General features: G+C 33.0%; 2 protein-coding genes across 2 annotated transcripts; one reads left to right on the top strand and one right to left on the bottom strand.

Moving 5' to 3' along the window:
• Positions 1 to 9253: 9253 nt before the first annotated feature.
• LOC136776470 (protein FAM200A-like) lies at positions 9254 to 11431 on the bottom strand. Its single transcript, XM_066732009.1, has one exon. It carries the CDS (start codon positions 11429 to 11431, stop codon positions 9254 to 9256), a length of 2178 nt encoding a protein of 725 aa, XP_066588106.1.
• A 497-nt stretch (positions 11432 to 11928) lies between these two features.
• On the top strand, positions 11929 to 12950 carry LOC136776469 (putative uncharacterized protein DDB_G0294196). Its single transcript, XM_066732007.1, has 4 exons — positions 11929 to 11980; positions 12080 to 12167; positions 12571 to 12602; positions 12676 to 12950. The coding sequence occupies exons 1-4, from the start codon at positions 11929 to 11931 to the stop codon at positions 12948 to 12950; spliced, it is 447 nt and encodes a 148-aa protein (XP_066588104.1).
• The last annotated feature ends 1129 nt before the right edge of the window (positions 12951 to 14079 follow it).

The raw sequence follows: 14079 nt of genomic DNA, 5'->3' as shown, positions 1-14079 counted from the left end.
AAGTAAATGTAAAATACCCAGCTCCCTTCAGTTATAAAACAGCCATAAACAAAAAGTCCCCCCAAAGACAATTAATAGAAATTTCTTCTGGTACTCTGAAAGAGGATCGAATTTTTGAGCAAATAGAAAAGAAAATACTACAGAATAGAATAACAGATATCTATTATGATGGTCCAAGCACTTCACAAAGAATACTATTTAATACAGATGATGAGGCAACTGTAAAAAAAGAAAAATTACCAAAGACTTATTCAATGAAAATTGATGATTTCAGTCCAAAAAAACTATCAAAATATGAGCAAACCCTGATTGGATCGAATAAACCCGTTCATCTACGCGAGCGCAGTCCTGATTTATTAGAAATGGAAAGAACAATGGTTCATTCTACTCTCCTGGAAAATCAAATATTACGTAAAGAAAATATTAAAATAAAAGCAGAAAATGAAAAGTTGAAATATTTAAACAAGAAGCTTATGTACAACATGAAATTGCAACGGACACAATTATTACGGTTGAAGAAGAAAAATGTTAAGCCTGTACGACAAATTTCAAAACAGGAGAGAAAAATAAAAGACTTGCAATCATTAATGAAAAAATACGATTGCACGAAGCCTGCAGCACAAGCTATGGTGGAACTTATGTTTCATAATCGTAAAGCCCCATACAGTGAAGACACGAAGAATATATCAAAACAACTGTATTATTATTCGGCTTCTGCCTTCTCAAGATTGAGAAAGGCGGGATGTAATCTTCCTGCAGAAAGCACAGTACGAAGATGGACTTCCATTTATGATCTTCGTACTGGCTTTTGCGATTTTATTTTTGAAGAGCTCAGAAAAAAGTTCTCAACCATGCCACAGGTTGAAAGAGTTTGCGCTCTTAAATGGGATGAAATGAGCATTCGCTCATTCGAAGAATTTTCCAAAAAACTAAACCTAATAGAAGGTTTAGTAGATATTGGTCCGCTGGGAAGAAGCAAGGAACGTGCTACATGCGTCTTAGTTTTCTGCTTAGATAGCATCAACGCAATTAAACCTTGGCGACAACCGACTGCATATTTCTTGCCGAAGAATACTCTCCCCGGAGAAGATATAGTGTTTTTGGTAAAAAAATGCTTAATGAAGTTAAAGTCTGTGGGTGCCGATGTGCGAATTTTAACATGCGATCAAGGGTCGACAAACCAAAATGCTTTTAACATTTTATAAATTTCCGAAAGAAAATGTTGGTTTCAGCTGGAAGGCATAAAATATTTCGCGTCATTTGACTTCCCCCATTTGATTAAAAGACTACTAAGCCATTTAAGAAAATATAAACGTATTTATAAGGATGGGAAAGTAATTGTATCGTTCGACGATTTCATAGATACATGGCAGTACGATAGCAGAAGTGTGACTTCCAATTTATTATCCCATATAACGGAAGCACATATAAGACCTAATACTTTTGAAGCAATGAACGTGAAAAGGGCTTTCCAAGTGCTAAGCCACAGATATGCTGCAGCAATGAAACTGGCAGGCTCAGATCCACAAGGACTTCGAAGTAACACGTGGAAATTAAGTGCAAATTTTGCTGAAAGAATGAATGTACTTATAGATGGATGTAATGCATATCGGTTATTATCAAGCGACCCAGCTAAACGACAATTGTCTTCGAAAAATGAAAATGTCATTGAGACTTTAAAATCATTTTTAGAATGGTCCTCAAACTGGAGCATAAATGCAGATAATATAAAACGACCACCCTGCTTTTCAGGATTAAAAATAACTGTCCAATCAATTCTATGTACGTACAATGCAGTGGTCAAAGAATATCCACAATTTGAATTAGCAGCCGCTCTTTGTAATCAAGATTCAGTGGAGCATTTATTTTCAAAGTTGAGGCAACGCGGAGGACACAACCCTAATCCGACTGCGCGTATGGTACGCCTATCGCTACGCCACATTTTATCTACTGGATATACAGGGTGTAACAAAACGACCGCCTTTTCTCGTAACTGGAGGTTCGGGGTGACAAACTGAGTGCACGTGTAAAATTTCGTTCGAATCGTTCAAGAGGTTTAAAAGTTATTTACATTTAAAAATCACCCTTTTTCGGTCCTTTTCGAACGACTTTGATTGCACATTGGAAAGTGAAAAAACAATTGATGAACACCCCAATTAGAATGTAAAAGTTATCGATCGCACGCGATAATACTTTTGCTATTTATTCCATTAATCTGGCTATCAGATCAATTTTAAAAATAGCAAAATCCTTTTCATTACAATTCCAAATCAATTCAATACAAGTATCATTGACTGAATTGATGGAAAGAGGGAGAAGATAGAATGAAAAGGAAAGTATCAAAAGGTAAGATGTCACGCGACAGCACTGATAATTTAATAGGAAACACATCAAGGCATTTTCTTTCTACAAACGAAGGTAAAAAGAATTATTTAAAATCAATTCATTGATGATAGAAGAAATTAAACTTACCCATTATTGTTCTCCAAGTTCCTTTACACCGAAGTTTTTGAAAAAGCTTCAAACTGGCTCCTCGATGATTTCCAGAATGCACACTTTCATTGATTTTGCATTTAAGAACTCGCGAATTTAAGCAAATTAGGTGTTAACCTACGTTTCTTCAAAACACCGGTTAATTTGACACTTTTTTAACTGTTTGAAGTAGGCTGAAAAGAGAGACACAGAGAGATAGAATAATCAATAATTCGTTTCGACCACTCTTAATCATCCTACTTCAAACAGTTCAAAAGTGTCAAATTCACCAGTGTTTTGAAGAAACGTAGGTTAATACCTAATTTGTTTAAATTCACAAGTGTTTAAATGCAAAATCAGTGATAGTGTGCTTTCTGGAAATCATCGAGTAGCCAGTTTGAAGCTTTTTCAAAAACTTCGATTTAAAGGAACTTGCAGAACATTTAATGGGTGAGTTTAGTTTTCTCCTTCATCAATGTATTGATTTTGAATCATTCCCTTTAGCTTCGTTAGTAGAAAGAGAATGCCCTCATGCATTGTCTGTTAAGTTATCATTGCGCTCGCGCGATATCTTAGCTTTTGATACTTTCCTTTACATTGCGTCAACTCACTCTTTCCATCAAATCAGTCAATGATGCTTGTACTGAATTGAATTGGAATTGTAATGTAAAGGATTTTGTTATTTTTAAAATTAATCTAATAGCCAGATTAAAGAAATAAATAGTAAAAGTATTACCGCACGCGATCGATAATTTTTACATTCTAGCTGGGTGCTCATCAATTGTTTTTCACTTTCTCCACTTTCCATTATGCAGTTAAAGTCGTTCAAAAAGGACTGAAAAAGGGTGATTTTTAAATAGAAATAACTTTTAAACCTCTTGAACGATTCGAACGATATTTTACACGTGCACTCAGTTTGTCACTCCGAACCTCCAGTTACGAGAAAAGGCGGTCGTTTCGTTACACCCTGTATACTAGTGATAGAGGAAATGTAAATTGTGAAGAAGCACAATTGTTACTAGCAGAAAATGATGCTTCTAATACATTTAGCGAACAATCATCAAGAAATGAAAATGATTTGTTATTCCTTGCCACTGAGGAAGAAGAAGAAGATTTAATTGCTGTATGTGATATTGTTGAAACCTTTTTCGATCTAAGCAACGATGAAAATGTCGATAATCCTGACATACAGCAATCCAATTATCATTCCGGAATGTATGAAAGAAACGCAATTACATACTTTGCCGAATATATTGCTCAAAAAATTGTTCTAAAAAGCAATTGTGATAATTGTCGATATTGCATGATGAAGACTCCATTTCAAAATGCAACTGATGATGAATTGTACATAGAATTGAGGGAATATAAGAATATTAATTCAGATGCTCTAAAAGTAATGAAACTTTCAAGGCCAACAGAAGTATTTATAAAAATCGTAGAAGCGCAATTGTTGGCATATCATAAATCATGGCAATCATATTGGGCTTCAAAACGAATTTTAGATGATTTAATGTCAATAATATTAAGAGACACAAAAACATTATTTCCTGGTTGGCTAGATTCTGATCACGAATGCTATGAGCACAGGTTGGACGCATTGAAATTTTTAATTTCAGTAAAATTATTTGCTCAATGTCGATTTAATAACAAAGAAAGTAAAAACACATTAACTAAAAATCGTAAATTAAAAAAAATCAAATACATTTAAGGTAAGTGTACTAGTTTATTTTGCCTTTAGGTGGAATGAATAAGATATTCATCGCGCCTTGTGGCGAAGCGAATGAAAAATTCATCTTCTTTTGAGGCAGAATGAATAAAATATTCCCCGCCTTGTGGCGGAGTGAATGAAAAGTTCATCGCCTTGTGGCGAAATGAATACAATATTCATTGCCTTGTGGCGGTGTGGATGAAAAATTCATCTCCTTGAGGTAGAATGAATAAAATATTCACCGCCTTGTGGCGGAGTGAATGAAAAGTTCATCGCCTTGTGGCGAAATGAATACAATATTCACCGCCTTGTGGCGGAGTGAATGAAAAGTTCGTCTCTTTGTGACGAAATAAATACAATATTCATTGCCTTGTGGCGAAATGAATACAATATTCACCGCCTTGTGGCGGAGTGAATGAAAAGTTCATCGCCTTGTGGCGAAATGAATACAATATTCATTTCCTTGTGGCGGAGTGGATGAAAAATTCATCTCCTTGAGGTAGAATGAATAAAATATTCACCGCCTTGTGGTGGAGTGAATGAAAAGTTCATCGCCTTGTGGCGAAATGAATACAATATTCACCGCCTTGTGGCGGAGTGAATGAAAAGTTCGTCTCTTTGTGGCGAAATAAATACAATATTCATTGCCTTGTGGCGAATTGAATACAATATTCACCGCCTTGTGGCGGAGTGAATGAAAAGTTCGTCTCTTTGTGGCGAAATAAATACAATATTCATTGCCTTGTGGCGAAATGGATACAATATTCATCGCCTTGTGGCGTAGTGAATGAAAAGTTCATTGCCTTGTGGCTGAATGAATAAAAATTGCACTGCCTTGTGGTGGAATGGGAGACATTTGATATATCATTTGCATAATAAATGAAACATATGTATTTCATTATATGAATGGTCCATCACACGTCAATTGGCCTCCTCGTGGCGTCTCCTGGAAATACACTAATAGGTGTAGCTAACAATTGACGAAAAAAGAAAATAGTTTTTTCTTTCTTCTTATTTTGTTTTTCCTTAATTCGTACTTTCTCTATCTTTCTTTCCCTCTCTATTTCTCTCTTTCCTATATCTCTTGACATATCCATTACTCCATCTAGTTACAATCACTTCTAAAAATCAATAAATCGAGAATAAATAAATTAATAATAAAAGCCGAATAAAAATCAAGATATGAATAATCTAAGTTTATTTTTATAATATTTAAGTAATATGATAGCTTGTGATTTTAGTTAATATTTTCCAAGAAAAAAGAAGTTGATATTACTTTCGTAATGAATTAAACTATTTATAAAAGAATTGATTGATTGTTTATCATCAACGAATGTACTCGGCATCATACATTGTTTATCTGGTTTATTTCAAACTTATTAACCACTTGTGGTGATACTCTACTGGGTATTGTAGAATTAAAACAAAAGTATGAAACATGCCTATTCCATAATTGTCGATTTTGCTTATTGAAATTTTTCGTATTCTCTCTTTTTAAAATTATGATTATATTTTTAAATTGATAATATCATTTTTATGTTCCCAGACCGAAGGAAATAAAAGGTAAGGGCTCGAAGGATGCGTGGAAAAGGAGAATTAATAAAATAATTGATATTTATTCATTTTATGTATATGTATATGTGTTTAAAAGTAACGTAGTCAAATTAAACCTATTTTAACTCTGTTAATTTTAGTTTTCGTTTTAAAGCTTTGACACCAATTAATCCGAAAATAGATAAATTCATATTTTATTTAAGTTCGGATAACAAAGGTTTGCAATATGTAAAAAGATACGACTTTTTGAAAATTAAAAATTTTGTACTTTAAATTTGCATTGTTATATTTCCAGTGACTTTTGTACCGTATCCGGAGTCTCCTAAAATAAAGTTGCCTAACTGCTACAACGATATCGCCGTTTAGAATACCTTAAATAAAATATTAAAAATTACTTATTAAAATAGATTAATTTCCTGCACCATTAAATAGGATTTTGGAAAATACTAAAATTCTACAAAATAAGGGGGCTTTGAATGCAGTGTTTAAAAATTTACGTAAAACTTTAACCGCTCTTTTTGCATTTCCATCATTCAATTCTTATATAATATGATCGTAACAATAGTACTTTAAAGTATAGCAAATATCTTCTAGCATAACGTGAATTTTTTTTATTTCAATCAATCTAAAGACGGAAATTTGTGGTAGTAGTTAGGATACTTTTTTTTATAAGGCTCAGGAAATTAAGCATATATCTCACATAATTAAATACAGTTTTCAAAACATTCAGTGAATATTTTAAATATTCATGAATAAATCTTAAATGTTTTTAAACGTTCCATGAGCAGTCTATTGTTTTTAAATGAATTACCGAAACCCGCTTTTCTCCAGCCATTATACTGGTGACGTTTGTTAAATTATCATTCGTAAAAACCACCGATACTGTAAGAATTGAAGTCTGTCTGAAAAAATTTTATATTTGAAAAAATTTGAATATATAGAAATATTTTAGAAATAAATTTTTCTATATAGTACAATATTATTTATATTTAAAATATTACATAATGTTTATAAAAAAAAAAAAATTATTTATAATCAGCATCGAGGTCCAAATACAGAGAGTTTCAAAATCATCATCTAATATGGTTCTATTAAAATTCCCGCTACTTCTTTTCTTACAACAACAAAACCTATCGCAAAAGTGTCGTCACAATATATATAATTGCATACACGTTTTTACATGTTGCATACAATATGAGAGAAATTATCCAATTAAAACGCTTACCATTTCGCGTACTATACGTGTGAAAAAAAGTTAAGCAATATAATAATTAATTTGAGTAACTATTTCGAAATTACAATTCAATTAATGGAGATAATGTGAAGAATAAAGTGGTATAGAATATATTTGTCAAATATAGATAACTTATTTAAAAATTATTTCCTCTCTGTATACATTTTCCTTTTGCATAAAAATATTTTCTTCGATTATAAAATTATTATCTGATGGAGATCTATGTTACCCTATTCGAAGCTAAATTGGTGGGCTTCGCTTCAGTTTCGACAGATGCCGCGAGCAGAGATGTTAACTTGTGGGAATTCGGTATCCCCACCACGCCGCCACTAGCTAGCACGCACACAGTGCCAGCGGTACATCGGTGAGCCAACCCCACTACTGTCGCCGCTCGCTGGTCACGCACACAGCTACATCGATACGTGCGTGTCTCGGCTTTCGCCGTTGAAGTTCGGTTAGCTCCGGTGAGGTATGAGTACGAGAGGGATGAATATACTTTTCTCGGACCTCTCTTTCGCTCTCTATTTCACCTAAGTTTAGCCAACGAGCCGCGCGAAACTCCTTTTCCAAGGGTGTCGGCCGGCTCGATGCGCTCGTAAGAGAAATTTATTTTTTGACAATTATAATACAGGAAAATTATTAAATGTTACTATAATTTAACAATTATCCTCAAAACTGTAAAAAATTTTTGTATATAAAAAATTATTATGAGATGAAATAAAACTAACAAAGAAATAATATTATCCGTGTAACTAATTGAAAGAAAAAACCCTTATTATATTGCACAAAATGATCACTGAAGTGTGACATTTAAAATTAATTAAATAAAAAATTATACGAGAATACATGAGATTGATTAATTTGAAAAAATGGTTAAAAATGAGGTAAAAACTCGACCATTTTCTTGCAACATCACTGTACCGATGGCGATTTGGATTTGCAAATATCACAAAATTGTCCAAAATTCATCAATTTCCTATGAAATGCAAAAATCTGACATAATTTCTATGATGAGAGCCTAATAAATGAAAATGTGGGGCGGCTAGGATGTTTCTTCGGTTACTTTCTTGTATGGTACACCTATAAGCGAATGAAATCTCCTAAAAAATATGCCAAAATAATGGCAGGAAATAAAATTGCGCCTTAATATTACAATGTAAAATACAATGTCAAGAAATAGCTCAAACTAACAACTTTCAAACTTGTTTTATGCAAAATTTTAGTGTAGGAGGTACTTCCGCCTTGAAAATTTTGCAAATTCATGTATAATTATTGATAAATAAATAATTATTGATCCAGAATGCACTTAAAATAAAGGATTATTAAAATTGAGTTTTACACTATGAGAATCAAAAATCTGACTTTAAACACATATTGAGAGGCAAATAACTCAATTTCTCTTGCTTCTCGGCTCTTTTTTCGGCCATAATCTGGTGTAAAATGTCCGAATGAACAAATACATGCTATAAATGATCATTAAATCACCTTGGAACCAAAAGCTGACTTTCATAGCTGTGTTGCAAAATCAAGCCTAGAAATGGCTAAAATTGTCCATTTTCAAACTCATTTTATGGGAAAGTGGAGTGTCGTAGCCGCTTCCGGTTGGATTTTTTTGCTATTTCAGGTATAATTGTCAGTAATAATAATAAAAATACCCTCTGAAAGCTCTGAAATGGTAAGTTTATTGAAATTCAATTTTACCCTATGAGAATCAAAAGTCTCTCTGAATCTCCATACTCAGCGAATAAAGCTTGTTGAATTTCTCTTCGTGTTCCATGAAATATTTCCTATTGGAAAAATGAAAACAATTTTTAATTGTAAATTGTTGCAGTGTTTTTTTTTTTTTTTTTTTAAGGGAAAAATGCATCCTGGCACACTTAGTATTACGGAAACATACATTTCTTCCTATTGTGTTCTTTCATTGCACAAAAAGTTATAAAACAGTTGTGTAATGTAAGTTCAATTGTTGGAATGAATATATATTTTAGCCGTATACTAAATAGTGTGGGACTCACCATCTCCATGCTTGTGTCGAATTAATATACTTATTAAGTTCGAACTACATGGTTCTTCTGACAGCGCCTACCCACTAAAAAACCCTCCTTTCGCGGTTTACGTATTTTTTCGGTCAATTTTACGTATTTTCTTTGAACTGTCGAATCCGTCAGACACTATTCTCATTTGTCGAATCCGTCAGACATTTTTTCACTTGATTTTATAATTGTCGAATCCGTCAGACATAGTTTCACTCGATTTTATAATTGTCGAATCCGTCAGACATTCCTTCAATTATCGTAAAGTACTTCGTCATCAAAATCACCATCAATATCATCATCGTCATTTGTGTATCCATGAATTGTAAGAGTTACTTTATTTTCGACGTAACTTCTTGCGTATAAATTATCTTTTTCAGTTAATTTTATGTGTTTTTTACTTATTGGCATTGTAATGCTATCATGATATGTACATTTCAAATAATTTTTAATGACGCAAATTGCATTTAAAGTAGCAGAACTTATACGATTTCTTTTTTTCGTTTTGACATCAGGAATTATTGAAAAGCACCGTTCTGCTTCTGCATTATAATGTGGAAGTGACCGTACTATGCACGATAGTAATTTCAACAAAGGATATTTTTCCTTCCTTTCACATTTAGTTTGCGAAATTTTTATCCACATGTCATCGAAGGAAAGTCTAGACCATTTATATTTCTGATCTGCTGACTCATCGTTAAATAAAGAAAACCATTCTTTCTTTAGCTCTATGTCATTTTTTATACCAAATGTATTGCCAATTTTTAATAATGCTGCAGCCGATGATTCTCTATCTGAGTTAAAAAGTGAGTTCTCGTTATCAAGAACTGTAAAATTTTTATAAAACTCATCATGTATTGGGAAACGGTTACGAATTTCGTCAGCAGCTTTTATTAAAATTTTTAAACAATTCTTTTTAATATCATGAACTTGCATTTGCGTTAACGTTTCTTTACTCTTTTGGTCTTGCAGATATTCTTCACAATCATATCCTACGTTTATATCTTCCAACGGAATAATATTAATATCCTTGGAAAAATTAATATCACAGAAATTTGCTTGAGCTATGCAAAACTTCAATAATGCAGGTTTCATGAAATTTCTTAAAATAAAAATTAAAATTTCAACCGATTTTGGCTGCAATAAATGCAGTTTCGATTCGCGTGCTTGAAACTCGGCATTAAAAGTATTGAACTTATTTAAAATAAAATGCAGAAAATACAAATACGCTTTAGTTTCAGCGTTCTGCATACATTGGTGCAATTCATAGGCTTGCATATTATTTTCTGAGGATTGTTCTAATAGAAAGTTATTTAGAACATCCCAATATTCTAATATACGATCAATACATTTATAGCGAGTAAGCCATCGAGTTTCGGCATGCTTCAACAAATTTGTTATTTTTCCTGCAAAACACCTTTGAAATTCCCGAAATATTGCCGTCCGTTTAGGGCTTCCGCTCACGAAATTAACAATTTTCTTCACAAATTCTTCCGGGAATGAAGGTAGCTCTTTACAAGCAGCGGAAGCAATGAGTGACGATAAATGACATATGCATGGAAACGTTATTATATTTGCATTCTTTTCTAATATTTTCGTTCGAAAAGACGAATTTCTACCGATCATAACAGATGCATTGTCACAGGCTATTGCTAATATTTGGCTTAATGGTATTTGTTTTTTTACCATTTCATTATTAAACGCGGAAAATAACTTTTCGGCCGAACAATCTCTTGCGTCAAGATTTATTAATTGCAATAGACGTGTTTGAATTTGCAATGACGCAGGTTCAATATACCGAACCATTATTGAAAACCATTTTTCATTTGTTAAATCCGAAGTCTCATCAACAAATACCGAGAATTTTGTATTTTGTAACGTTTCCGTGAGACTTTGTGTTTCTTCGCGACAAACCACATTAGTTATAATTTTTGATAATTTAACACGTCCTAATGTTATGGCTTGTAGTACTTCCGGTTCCTTGCCTATCTGTTTAAACATATTAACCATTGCGGAGCTTGCTATATACGGGATATTATGTTCTACAATAAACGTTGACAATCTTATTTCCGCTATTTTAACGCGTTCAAGAAAATCAAATTCTTTTTCCTTCGAAAATTCTGCGAAATTAGATGAGCTACTGGAGCCTTGCGGAATATGCCGATTTGAAAATTGAACAGCATTTTGCACGTGAATGCTGGAGGACTCATGTTTCTGAATTTCCGAATAACCGCAATTTAAAACTTTATCGCAAATTAAACAGTGAAACTTACTACTGTCATCAGGTATCGGCTTTGCCCACTTCATCCAAGATGGGTTCAAATCATACCAATGATATTGAAATTTCTTTTTGTGGCTGCTTTTTCTCTTTTGCGGATTGGAAGACATTCTAGTCTTTTTTGATACCGGGCTATTTTCACTGGAAGACATTTTCCACTCTTCCTATCACTTTAATCACTTTATATCACGAAACTGTCAATTAATCCGAACTTGACAAATTAATAGCTTTAAGGCAAATGCCCAAGATACAACGGCTTCATCTACTTTTATACATTTATTAAATTGTGTACAAATAATGGCAGAAATGGGGTAAGGTTCAACGATTTGTAATGTAGGGTTGATGACCTGACGGATAATTAATTAGTTGGCATTAAAAAAAACTGATAGTTTCACTGGCAATCGAACCTGTGACAACAGGATCAGCATTCTTATGCGCTATCCACTCACCCACTACACGACTTCCCCAGAAAATTAAAAATTTCCGATATAAATAGCCAACAAGCTATTAGTAATAAATTGAATTAATAAATAATTCAATTAATAACAAATTCTTTTAGTCTAACTGCCAAATAATATTTTATTAAAGCATATAAAATATTTACGCATTATCGCTTAGATTATATAGACGATAAAGTTTTAACTATCCAATGGAGCCTTGTGGTGTAGTGGGTAAGGCGTCAGACCTCTGTACCGTAGGACGTGGGTTCGAATCCCACTGCAGTAGTCATTTTTTTCGTAAAGATTTTCATGAAATAATTAAAATATTATTAAATGTAAGTAATATTTAATTTATTTCAGTATCGGAAATTAGAAATTTAATTTATATCGCGTTAAGAAGAATTCCAAATCGGTTCCTTCTCGATTTAAAAGTTACGGTTACTGTAATGTAGAAGAACTTGTATATAATACACAGGGTATACAGTAAATAATAAAGATGGCAAATAGAATAAAGCAACTAATTATGTGAAATAATATCTCCAACAATAATAGGTTCTCATGTAACAATTGTGTTAGAAAACCAATAGGACACCTTGTATATTTAATTTGAAAAGTATTGTGGTGATTTGGTGAAGACGAACTTCGTTGGTACCTCACTCGTATCTTGAATCTCGACGGATTAACTTCGTAGCAGCAGAAGCAAAGGAAGGATAATATAAGTACTTTCAACAGTATTCAATAAATTTTTGACATTTCTCTCACTTTACTATCTCCATTATAATTGTCTCATTTATCGAATACAAAAACCTTTTCCTTCATATAATAATTTCAATTCTTTTTGTTTGTTACAGAATCATGGCCGAACCTATGCCCAATGGGAATGGTGAGTGGAAACGAACTTTTTAGTAAAGTCTATTTTGCAAATAATAAATTTTATTAATGATTATCTGTTACAGAAACTACGAAGGATCTCCTGCGGATTATAAAGGAGCGGGTGGAGGAGAACGGGGTTCTCCTCCACCAAATTAAGGAGCGGCTGGAGCAGCAGCAGCCACAGCAGCAGCAACTGCAGCCGCAGCAACAACAGCAGCTGCAGCAGCAACAACAGCAGCCGCAGCAGCAGCAACTGCAACCGCAGCAGCCGCAGCAACAGCAGCAACAACAAGTGGCAGTGCAAGCGTTCGTGCCTGCCACTCAGGCGGCGAGACCCGGCTATATACGTAAGCATTAACCATCTTAAATTTATAGTTCAACATTCAAAAATTTCCATTTAAAAACCATTGCATTGAATAGTTATTAGAAGCATTAGATTATTTATTACAATGGTATGGAAATATAAGAATGTTTTCTATTTTTTTGTTACAGCCCGAGCTTCTAGTAGGGGCAGCAGCAGGACCCATTATTATAGCCGGGTCAGGGAAGAATACCCTAGCCGGGGAAGGCCCCGTCAACGTCCTACGGGATATTTTATTTATTATGACTAAAATGTAAAAAAAAAAAAATAAAAAAAATTAAATGAATTTCTAAAATGTATTTATTTCATGAACCCTCTTATCCCTATATTATTTCACAGAAGGAGCACACTTATAGATCTCAAGAATGCAGATAAGAAGGTTTGATGAGCTCCATTATAGTCATTTAAGAATATAATTTACCAGCATAGCCATGAGACCCAACATTTGATCGTAGCCTGAATTGCCCACATAGCGCAATTATTCTATAAATATTCGTAGATTATGCCGAAACGTTCTTTTTCGAATATTCAAAAAAATATATTAAGATAATATTTGTAGATTATTCTTTTTCAAATATATATTACAGAAGGTTTGAGTATATTCCAAGAATGTACTTTTCCGAATATTCAGATAAGAACGATCTTTGTATATTCAGTCAGATATTTTCAATAGATATACATGAAATGTGATTCTTGGAATATTGGAAAATAAGCTTTTTCGACTATTCATAAAAGAATGTTCTTGTTATATTCAATATAATACATTCAATGGTTATATCTGAAACATGATTATTAGAATGTCGGACAAGAAACTTTTTCGAATATTTCTAAAGAAATGTTCTTCGTATGTTAAGTAAGATGCGTGCAATAGATATTGTTTAGAATATGATTCTTGGAATATTGGAAAATGAACTTTTTCGGATATTCATAAAAGAACGTTTTCAGAATATTTAAATTTGAATGTTTGAGGACCGTGAAAGAACACAAATTAAAGCATTTGTAGTAAAAATTAAAATAATTGAAAATAATCTACTCAATTATTTCCTATACTGACAAGAGGTACGATCGGAATACCGCTGATAATGACCGTATACAATATACGTCATTATAGGCCGTGTTCCGTTAT

The sequence above is a fragment of the Prorops nasuta genome, unplaced genomic scaffold (assembly GCF_024137725.1).
Source record: "Prorops nasuta isolate Cenicafe-Biocafe unplaced genomic scaffold, Cenicafe_Pnas_1.2 PNAS00009, whole genome shotgun sequence".
NCBI classification, from domain to species: Eukaryota; Metazoa; Arthropoda; class Insecta; order Hymenoptera; family Bethylidae; genus Prorops; species Prorops nasuta.
The sequence above is the reverse complement of the archived record's forward strand: the minus strand, read 5'-3'. Positions and strand labels throughout refer to the sequence as shown.